Source organism: Mesoplodon bidens, assembly GCF_964165515.1.
Source record: "Mesoplodon bidens genome assembly, chromosome: 13".
Taxonomy (NCBI): domain Eukaryota; kingdom Metazoa; phylum Chordata; class Mammalia; order Artiodactyla; family Ziphiidae; genus Mesoplodon; species Mesoplodon bidens.
The window spans coordinates 7,682,292-7,693,770 of record NC_138169.1 but is presented as its reverse complement, the minus strand read 5'-3'; the positions used below and the strand labels follow the sequence as shown (position 1 = coordinate 7,693,770).

The window sequence follows — 11,479 nt, the reverse complement described above, 5'->3', positions numbered from 1 at the left end:
CTTCCCGGGTGGCGCAATGGTTGAGAGTACGCCTGCTGATGTAGGGGACACGGGTTCGTGTCCCGGTCCGGGAGGATCCCACATGCCGCGGAACAGCTGGGCCCGTGAGCCATGGCCGCTGAGCCTGCGTGTCCGGAGCCTGTGCTCCGCAAGGGGAGAGGCCACAACAGTGAGAGGCCCGCATACCACAAAAAAAAAAAAAAAAAAAAAAAGAATGTTACATAAATGGGATCATACAGTATGAAACTTTTTAAGATTGGTCTTTTTTTTTTCCACTTAGCATAATGCCATTAAAATCCACCCTAATTGTTACATGTGTCAAATAGTCTATTTCCTTTCATTGCTAAGTAGTATTCCATGGCATGCACGTGTCACAGGCTGTTTAACCATTCCCCCTTTGAAGGACATTTGCAGATCCTTCTTCTAAAATAAAGTAAAAGCGTTACAGAGACAGTTGAGGCCTCCCCTCAATCAAGTGTTCCTCATTCCTCCACAGAGGTCATCTGTATCTTGCAGCTGCTATGCATCCTTCTCATCCATGATTTTTGTTTTGTTACATATGGATGCTTCCAAAATCCATGTTATTTTGTTTAGCATATTTTAAACATTTTTAAAAGTGTTATCATATTACGTGTATCTTTTGGCAACTTGCTTTTTGCTCTGGATGTTATGCTCAAGGTTCAGTTCTATTGATACAGGTAACTCTGGTTCATTTTTTTCTTCCCTGCTATGTATTGATAGTATTCCACTGGGTGCCTGTATTGCTATTTAACTATTCCCCTTCTAATGGACACTTAGGTTGTTTCCTGGTTTTCACTATTACAAACACTGTTGCACTGAACATCCTTTACCTGCCTCCTTGTGAGATGGTAGCTTCATTAGAAAGACAAGGAGAATATTCAACAAGGAAGAAAGAGTTCAATCACCAGTGAGCTTTGGAAGAAGGGAAACTAACATTTATTGATCCACTCAGTGTCAAGCATTGCGCCTGGCAGCTTAAGTACATGAGCTCAGCCTGGACCTGGGAGATCCCTAATGGTTGGGCAGCCTGAAAAGTTCTGGATTTATTGACCCCTAATGGGTCAAGGCATTCACCCTACTTTTTTCAGTTCACGTTGCTCATCTCTCACTTTGCGTTGTTTCAGAACTTTAAAGGCAAAGACTCTGGAGTCAGACTGCCTATATTTGTTCCCTCGGTTCATCACGTACAGGTCATATGACCTTTGGCAAATTATTCAAACTCTCTGGACCTCAGTTCCCTTATCTGTGAAATGGAATAGCACTTACCCTATGAAGTTATTGAAGGGATGAAACGAGATCACCTATGGAAAACACTAGGCATAGTGTCTGGCAGACGGCATGGAGGAAATCTTACATACAATAATTGATAGCAATCAAATGATGATAAATGAAACATCTCTCTAATTATGAGTCTATCTTTGCCTCATGTTGTTTTACTGAAATAAAAAGTGAATCAATACCATTTTCCTACTGAAGCATTGTATTCCAAAGGAGGGATATTTTGTAAGCACAATGAAAAGAAACCCACTGTCTTTCAACCTGATGACATCAGTAGGCATTTTCTCTTCTTTTCAGTTGCATTGGAAATGTCATGCACTGTTCCCAATACCTATTGATGCCCATAAATCCTTCTCTATACTGGCCAGTGCCCAGTATATCAGTATTTGTTAAGAGCCGAGACATGCTTGCCTTTCATAAGACAGGGCCATGGGACTGTGATCAGGCCTGATGTTTGTAATGCCACATGCAAACCCTTTCTCCCAGGAGAGACAGAGGGTGACTAAATCTTAAACTTGAGCCCGAAGAGAATCCAGCACCGGGCTGTAAAATAGCCATGTTTCCTTTGTCATAGCAGACGCAGAATTCAGTGAACAGAATGTCGTGGCTGGGTACTCACCATGGCTAAGCCTGACAAAGAGTATGTCTTGGACTCGAGTTTATTAAGTAATATATAAAATTGCAAAGATTTTAATTCTCTAGGAAGGCCTTCGGAAGGACTCTAGCAGTCAACATCTGGAGGTCCACATCTGTTTGGGTTTGGGGCAGTGTGAACTGCATTTCTTCCTCAAGGTTGGCTGATTACCTGTCTGTTCTCCAGAGTTTTGTAACGTGGCAGAAATTTTGGAAGTAAGAGAATTGAGATCAAGTCTGCTGAAAGCGCACACATGGTTTTTAAGCGAGTGATGTGGGCGGTGGTCTGAAATGTTATCTGAGGAACGCCTGGCAGTCAGCATGAGTTCACATAAACAGTAGTTTAAAAATGCCCTTTATGGGCTTCCCTGGTGGCGCAGTGGTTGAGAGTCCGCCTGCTGATGCAGGGGACGCAGGTTCATGCCCCGGTCCACGAAGATCGCACATGCCATGGAGCGGCTGGGCCCGTGAGCCATAGCCACTGAGCCTGCACGTCCGGAGCCTGTGCTCTGCAACAGGAGAGGCCACAACAGTGAGAGGCCCACGTACCACAAAAATAAATAAATAAATAAATAAATAAATAAAATAAAATAAAATTAATGTTGGCATTCTCCTGGACAGGGAGACAGAAGTATTTAGGAGACTGCTCTCTCTCTCTTTTTTTTAAATTGAAGTAGTTGATTACAATGTTGTGTTCATTTCAGATATACAGCAAAGTGATTCAGTTATACATATATATACATATTTTTTTCCATTATGGTTTACTATAGGATATTGAATACAGTTCCCTGTGCTATACAGTAGGACCTCGTTTATCTATTTTATATATAGTTTGTATCTGCTAAACCCAAACTCCTAATTTATCCCTCCCCCACCCCCTCTCCTCTTTGGTAACTATATGTTTGTTTTCGATGTCTGTGTCTGTTCCCGTTTCATAAATAAGTTCATTTGTATCATATTTAGATTCCACATATAAATGATATACAGTATTTGTGTTTGTCTGAGTTACTTCATTTAATATGATAATCTCTAGGTCCATCCATGTTGTTGCAAATGGCATTATTTCACTCTTCTCTTTTTAAATTTTTAATTTATTTATTTATTTATTTTTGGATGTGTTGGGTCTTCGTTGCTATGCATGGACTTTCTCTAGTGGCGATGAGCGGAGGCTACTCTTCGTTGTGGTGCGCGGGCTTCTCATTGAGGTGGCTTCTCTTGTCGCAGAGCACAGGCTCTAGGCACACCGGCTTCAATAGTTGTGGCACGTGGGCTCAGTAGTTGTGGCTCGTGGGTTCTAGAGTGCAGGCTCAGTAGTTGTGGTGCCCAGGCTTAGCTGCTCCGCGGCATGTGGGATCTTCCCAGACTAGGGCTCGAACCCGTGTTCCCTGCATTGGCAGGCAGATTCTTAACCGCTGCGCTGCCAGGGAAGCCCTAAATTTTTGCTTTTTTAAGCCACCAAATTTGTGGTACTTTGTTATGGAGCCCTAGGAGACTAATACACTCACACACCTCAGGGCCTTTGCACTTACCATCCCCTCTGCCTAGAATGCCCTTCCTCCAGATTTTTGCACTGTTTGCTCTGTCTTGTTATTCATTGCTCAGCTCCAGGTCACTTCCCAGTCATCCCAGCCCCACCTCCTTTTTAGCCTGTCACCCTGCTCTGTTGGCTTCAGAGTCCTCATAGACATCCCAAGCTCCCTTTCCATTTATTTGTATACTTCTTTTCTGTCTGCCTCCCCACCTTGAATGTGAGTTCTATGAGAAGAGGGTCCTGGGGACCTTGTTCCTTGCTCTATTTCCATCAACCACTCAGAACACAACAGCACACAGCTGGTGCTTAATACATAAAAGCTGGTGGGATGAATGAACAAAAGGACGGATGTGGGTTGTTAGTTCTGAACAGGTTGGAGTTTCACAACTGGGTGCCCTGCTGACTCATGTATCTGGGGCTGGGGGAATCCCTGCTTTCCTCTGAGCTCAGCTCTGCTCATCTCTTCCTCTTTAAGAAGGAGATTTCTGCTTTTAACTTTCTGTCTCTAGGAGTTAATTGAAAAAACAGACAAGCACACTGATCAAAAAACACTTCAGAACCTCAAGAACGTCCATCTTTCTTCCTTTACTGCCATTCAGCCATGGCTGGGAGGCTGAGTATCTGCATTTCTTTTTGGCATCCGAGTCACCATGCCAAAGCAAGCCTCATCTTGCTAAAGAACTAACTAGTGGAAGTGAAAGCGTAACAGAAACTTGGACCAATCACAGTCTCAAACCAGTACGTCTCCTTTCCATCCCAGAATTGGGAACTGAAACCATTCCACAGGAAGTTCTCTCCTCCCCCAGTCTGGCTGGATTCCTTTTTTAATACACAAATACGCATAGCAATATTCACCAAGCCCTAAATAAAACAAAGTGCTCTTGCAATCCTGTCTGTACTACCCTTCTGAATTAAATTGTTTTTACTTTTCCCAGCTCTCTCCCATCTTTGTTCGAATGCATATGTAAGTTTTACTTAACTATCTCATGGTGCAGGTCAGAGTCCACATCCTTTTCTTTTTTTAAAAAAAATTAATTTATTTTATTTTTGGCTGCATTGGGTCTTCATTGCTGCACTAGGGCTTTCTCTAGTTGCAGCGAGTGGGGCTACTCTTTGTTGCGGTGAGCAGGCTTCTCATTGCGGTGGCTTCTCTTGTTGTGGAGCAGGGGGCTCTAGAGCACAGGCTCAGTAGTTGTGGCACACGGGCTTAGTTGCTCCGCGGCATGTGGGATCTTCCCGGACCGGGGCTCGAACCCGTGTCCCCTGCATTGGCAGGCGGATTCTTAACCACTGCACCACCAGAGAAGCCCCCACGTCCTTTTGTTACTTTACAGTATGTGGTATTTTTCTACCAGGGCAACTTGGTTGAAAATTTTATGGGTTAACAACATATAAAATTCTCCACTTAAGTAAGAAGTCCATGTCTGTGAACTATCACCCAGACACATGCAACACCAGACTGTGTGTCTCATATCAAAGTTTATTGAAGTGGTAGATTTCTTATAAATATAGACACACAAGCAAATGAGCCAGGAGGAAGCTTCCCCCCCCCCAAAACCATTGGGCAGCATTTCCCTTTTAGTGATAAAAGCAAAAAGAGGTGGCAAGCAGCTCTCTCCCTGAAGTCTTTTTAACAGTTCAACCTTCAAATTAGTGTAGACAAGAGAGGAATGGATTCCTTGCAGGTTCTAACATAAATGCCATTTCCTTTCCCTTAGTAATACTGTTTTGCTCAGTCCCTCCTGGGGCAAATCCCCTCCTTACCAGCACTGGAAACTCAGATATTAACCAGAGCTCATGAGTTTCTGTCTGGTCCATTTCTGCTAAAGCGTAGCTGAAAGATGGATTGGTCCCACGGAACCCAGGTGACCTCCTGGTTTGTTTCATGATGCCTGGGCTCCCTCCAGGAGCAATAATTCCCCTCCAATCACTTAGCTTTCCTTATCCCAGTGGGAGCCCACAAACAGGCTAGGCGTCGCCCCAGGAGCTGAGAACCATCCAAGTCTCAGGCAGGTGAAGGAAAGGGGCCAGTGAGTCACAGGAGCCAGTGGGCGTCTCTGTGGCTCCAACTCTCCAGCAGCAGAAATGTGAACAGTTTTGCCATCTTCAGTTCTGCGAGTGTCCAAGATTGAACAGAAGCTTCAGACGCCTAGAAGCTTCTTCCTCTGTTCCCCCAAGATCCCGGTGGAGACAAGCTGCAACCAAGCAGCCTATGCTGCCAGACCAGTTCTCTAAATCTGATTCTCTGGATCTGGAAGTTCTGGGAAACCACAGGCCAAGGCTCACGATGTTACTCTGGGTACCAGCCCAACTGCTTCTCCAGAGATCTTGGTCCTTGATGATTATCTCCCTTCTTGGATTGGTTATTTTAAGGAGAGGCTGGAGACAGATAAGAGGGGCTCTGAGGCTCCCTGGGATTGGCCATTAAAGTGTCGGGAACATTCTTGGTAGTACTCAGATCCCCCGTGAGCTCGACACTTGTGCTGCGGTTATTCTCAGACTCATCCAGCATCTTCCTCCGCAGGCAGCGGTTGATCAAGGTGGAGAAGAAGTTGGGGAAAGATGGGCTGGAGAAGTAATACACCAAAGGGTCCAGCATGCTGTTCATGTAGGTGAAGCTGAGGGTGATATAAAAAGCCAGGTCAACCGAGCGATAGGTGTCACAGTTCTCCGTACCAGTGGTGTGCAGGAGCCAGAAAATGCGTATGCGTGCGGCCACACTGGGCAGGAAGCAGATGATGAAGACAATGGCCACCACCATGATGAAGTTGATGGCCCTCTTGATCTTGGCATGCTTGTTCATTTGCCGCTGCCGCAGGCTCCAGATGATCCTGGCCGAGCAGAACAGGATGATGCCCAGGGGCAGGAAGAACTCCAGGAGGAACATGGCATCATGCCAGCGGAAAGTGTGGCAGATGTTGAAGCTACTGCACAGATTCGAATTGTGACTCCTGATCAGCATCTTTTTGTACAGGAGGTGCATCGTCAGGCTGATAGTGATGCCCCACAAGAGGCAGGAGATGAGGGCCGCCGTCCGATTGGAGATCTTGTTCAGAGCGTGATGGGGATGGACCACTCGGAAATACCTGTCCACGGCCACCACCGTGAGGAAGATGATGCTGCCCTGGCGGTTCATGGCCAACATGAAGAGCATCATCCGGCAGGGGATTTCCCCAAACCTCCAGTCCCACTTCCTCACATAGTTGTCGGTCAGGAAAGGCAGGCAGATGATCAGGAGAAAGTCAGCCACAGCCAAGTTGAACAGAAACACCCGGCTGGCTTTCCAGGACTTGAGGTGGAAGCAGAAAACCCACAGGGCAAGGCCATTGCCCAGGAGCCCGAACACGAACTCCAGCCCCACCACCGGTGGCAGCACCTTGGCAATGAAATCATCCCGGAACACACAGCAGTTCTTCTTGCCTATTTCCAGAAAATGATTCTGCGCGTGGGACGGGTTCATGAGTGAATCGCGTTGGTCTTAGGGAGAGCCTCACCTAGCGAACGCTCAGGGAACAAGGTGTGGGTCTGAGTGGCAAACTTGTGGTTCAGCACTCGCCTTTATGTCATGTCAGGGTGTTGAAATAGATGACTGAATGGTTACCAGGAAACTACGAAATCGCTTTAAAAAAAAAAAAAAGCCAGCAAGGCTCTTATGCAACCTGCTGTTTGCATAAACAAATAACAAAAAAAATCCCCTGGGCATATAAGAACCCACAACATTTTCTAAATGTAAAGAATACGTGTGGGCAAGCAGACTGTCATTGTGAATTATGACATGACATAATTCAAGCAGATTGAAATGTGGAAGGCTGTGTGCCTGTATATTGAATACTTAACATGGGAGAATTAATTCACTGTCATGTGGTTGCCTTGCATAATAAAGAAAACAACAACAGCAATAATAATTTACTGTGCTCAACAGAAACATGAAGAATTAGCATGGAATATTAACAGGCTTATGTTTTAAGAAACAGTAGCATGTGTATGGTTTTTTTTTTTTTTTTGGAAAGGCCGAGAGGACATTAATTGTCTAGTATTTTATGAGGACAGATGTGTTGCATTTGATGTTTCCACGCCATCTTCTTTGTAAAATATGGGTTGCTTTTCTACACCAGAACCCTGCAATTAATCCCCAGCTAAGGGGAAAAAAAAAGCTATCTGAGAGCAGCATGCCATTTCATAAGATGCTTGAAAACTTGAACCCAGTTGGATTGCCAGTGGTGTGTTACAATAAGTTAGTTTTTTTCTTTGTTTGTGTTAGATTTTGAGATGCCTTCTTGCTCAAGTAAGTAATTTATTGTTGAGCACGTGACTTACTAAAATTAATAAGCTTTATATTTTAGAGCAGTTTTAGGTTCCCAGCAAAACTGAGTGGAAAGTACAGAGCGTATATACACTGGCGGTGTGCCGGCTGTCCCCACGCGCACACAACCTCCCCCAGGATGCACGTGATGTCTTAAAAGCCCCCATTTTTGGAAAATTGAACTTAGAGAATGTAAAAAGACTTTGACCTCTGCCTTGCAGCAGGTCATCGTTTCACACATCATTTCTTTGCTTTTCAGTATAATTGGGTGTGACACTACAGAACATTTCCACCCTGTATTTTGGTCTGATGAATTCTTGCTGTGCAAGAGGTTCTGAGTTGTGTTGCTTCTACTTTGAGTGAGAAGTAGGACATCTGCTCCTTTAGTTTCACACCCAGGTTCCACGATAGGGGTTTGTAGACTCCTCCCAGGAAATGGCAGTCATGATGATCTAATGTTAGACTCACACAGGAGCCAGTGGCACTTGATGATGAAGACGATGATGAAGAAGATGATGAAGATGGTGTTGGCACCCCCGTTAGGGAGAGCTTCCTTTGTGCCAGACGCCATGCTCGGCGCTTTATTTTTTTAATTTTTTTTTGCGCTACACGGGCCTCTCACTGCCGCGGCCTCTCCCGTTGCGGAGCACAGACTCCGGACGCACAGGCTCAGCGGCCATGGCTCACGGGCCCAGCCGCTCTGCGGCATGTGGGATCTTCCCGGACCGGGGCACGAACCCGTGTCCCCTGCATCAGCAGGCAGACTCTCAACCACTGCACCACCAGGGAAGCCCTCAGCGCTTTATTTTTATTTCTTTATTTGGCCGTGCTGCTCGGCATTCAGGATCTTAGTTCCCCCACCAGGGATTGAACCTGTGCCCCCCGCAGTGGAAGTGCAGTCTTAACCACTGGACTGCCAGGGAAGTCCCATCATTATCTGAAATACATTATCTTGTTTTCCCCTGACTGCAGTCCATGAGGTAGGGACTGTTACTGATTCCAATTTCAAAATGAGGAAGCTCAGAGAGGTTGGTCATCTATTCAAGGCTACACAGCTAATAAGATTTGAATCTGGCACTGGCTTCAAGGCCTGTGTCCCTAACCATTACACTACACTGCCTCTTATTATATTATTGCCCCTTCTAGAAGGCTGTACTGGATTGAGGTCACATTATGTGGCTGTAGTTAGACTCTAGTGAAATTACTAGTATTTGCTTCCCATCCTTGCTGCCTGTGAATATCCTGCTCCCTCCTTGGATGCATGTGGACTTGTCAATGACATTCATAAAGTAACCCTAAAGTAAACCCTAAGTGCCTTTATTAACTAAGAGTCAGAAAACCTGACTATTCATGATAGTTATTTTGGGGAACTGGAATTTGCAAGGGATCTTCCCTTTCTAAGTTTTACAATTTTATAATATTTCCTTTTTTTTTTGGCTGCATTGGGTCTTCATTGCTGGGCGTGGGCTTTCTCTAGTTGCAGTGAGCGGGGGCTACTCTTTGTTGCGGTGTGTGGACTTATTGCGGTGGCTCCTCTTGTTGCGGAGCACAGGCTCTAGGCGCGTGGGCTTCGATAGCTGTGGCTCGCAGGCTCAGTAGTTGTGACCCACGGGTTTCGTTGCTCCGCGGCATGTATGATCTTTCCGGACCAGGGCTTGAACCCGTGTCCCCTGCATTGGCAGGTGGATTCTTAACCACTGCACCACCAGAGAAGCCCAATATTTGCTTTTTAAAAAGAAAAAAAAAGTCATAGGGGACTTCCCTGGCAGTCCAGCAGTTAAGACTTCGCCTTCCAATGCAGGGGGTGCAGGTTCCATCCCTGGTCGGGGAGCTAAGATTCTACGTGCCTCACGGCCAAGAAACCAAAACATAAAACAGAAGCGATATTATAACAAATTCAATAAAGACTTTAAAAATGGTCCACATCAAAAAAATCTTAAAAAATGAAAACAAACAAAAAAACCCAATACCATGGATAAAATTAGGAAAGAACAACAATAGATACTGTTATGTTTGAAAAAAAGAGAGAAATTGGAGGCCCTGGATGCCTTTTTCTCACTCCATCATTAGCCGTGAAACCTCTTAACCCCTGAGCTTCCTCACGTATAAAGTGGGGGATGAGACCATCTTCCAGCTTCTTTTCAGTTCTCACACCCTAGGATTCTAAATCCAGGTCCACAACTACTCAGACAGAATGTCAATCCCAGCCTCCCTAGATTCTGGCCCTGCTATGGAATTTCCTGTCTTCTGATTGTGCTGTGGGCATGTTTTGTCTTGCTCCTGTCCTTCTTTTGTGTATTTATTTTTTTTCTTACTAGTGCATGAGTTGTACAGAAACTTGTTTCAGTGAATCATTTCAACAGCTCAGGCAGTGATTCTACCCGAGTTTGGGGGAAACTCCGCTTAACATTTGTGACTTTCACAATTAACTCGAATCTCCGTGCCTAGTTCTCTTATTACAACTGGAATGTGTCCCTGAATGGAATGGAACTACTTTTTAAAATTAAAAATAACAATAGCTGTCCTTTATCAAATGCTTGCTTTGTGCCAGGCATGAGGCTAAGAGATGTGCCTACGTGATCTCATTTAATCCTCTCAAAAACCCTGTGAGATGTCCTATTATGATCACCACCTCCATTTTACAGATCAGAAACCCCAGAGACGTTAATTCACTGTTTGCCTTTTTTTTTAAATTGAAGTATAGTTGATTTACAATGTTGTGTTTAATTTCTGCTGTATAGCAAAATGACTCAGTTATATGCATATATATATTCTTTTTCATGTTCTTTTCCATTATGGTTTATCACAGGATATTGAATATAGTTCCCTGTGCTCTACAGTAGGACCTTGTTTATCCATCCGTCCCTGGTGGTCTAGTGGTTAGAATTCGGCACTCTCACTGTTTGTCTTTGAACGTAGCTGGGGTCTCTGTTTTAGTTATCTAGTGCTGTGTCACAAACCACCACAAAATTTAGTGGCTTAAAACAATCACCATTGTATTCTCTCTCATGGTTCTATGGGTTGACCAGGCTCAGCTGGTCGGTCCTTGTTTGGGGTCTCTTAGATGGCAGGTAGGCTCACACAGGCCATTTGGGATGTCTGGGCTTCTCTCCCTCTTCATGTGGTCTGTGTCTCTCTATACGCCATCTGCACACAGCCTCTTCACATATTCTTTCCACTGAGTGCTCTGGACTTCTTACAAGGCTACTCAACACTTCCGAAAGCACACAGGCAGACCTTCTGATCGCCTAGGCTCGGAAATCCATCACCTCCACCACATTCTACTGGCTAAGGCGAGTCACCACGCCAGTCCATATTCCACAGGGAGGGCCACATGAGGGTGTGGGTTTAGGAGGCACAGTTCATTGGTGGTATTTGGGGAGCCTTGCCTCTGCAGGTAGTAAATGACATTGAGTTGGGACATTCGGGAAATGAGAGACCTTTGGACCACTAGTGAAGAAGATGAAGTAGGAGAAATTGGGAAGTAAGGGGGCAGAGGAAGCTGGTGATACTGACTACAGAGACATTAAAAGAAAGGAGAAAGGTATTTCAGGGTTTTGAAACGTGGTGTTAAGTTTATTGCAAAAAACCTAAGGGCAAACCAGAAACTTTGCAGAAGAAAGAATGTGAGACTGTCACTGCCTTGATCCTTCTCACATACCCCTGACCATAAGCCCCGACTATAAGACCCCTCCCTATTCCCCAGGGAGGGG

General features: G+C 45.0%; 1 protein-coding gene across 1 annotated transcript; it reads right to left on the bottom strand.

Annotated features, from left to right (window-relative positions):
- Positions 1–4,934: 4,934 nt before the first annotated feature.
- Positions 4,935–7,077, bottom strand: HCAR2 (hydroxycarboxylic acid receptor 2). Its single transcript, XM_081251960.1, has one exon. The coding sequence runs from the start codon at positions 6,921–6,923 to the stop codon at positions 5,832–5,834; it is 1,092 nt and encodes a 363-aa protein (XP_081108086.1). The 5' UTR covers positions 6,924–7,077; the 3' UTR covers positions 4,935–5,831.
- Between the last annotated feature and the right edge of the window lie 4,402 nt (positions 7,078–11,479).

Excerpts from the sequence above, each read along its gene's own strand:
- HCAR2 (XM_081251960.1), bottom strand. The coding sequence starts at position 6,923 with ATGAACCCGTCCCACGCGCAGAATCATTTTCTGGAAATAGGCAAGAAG.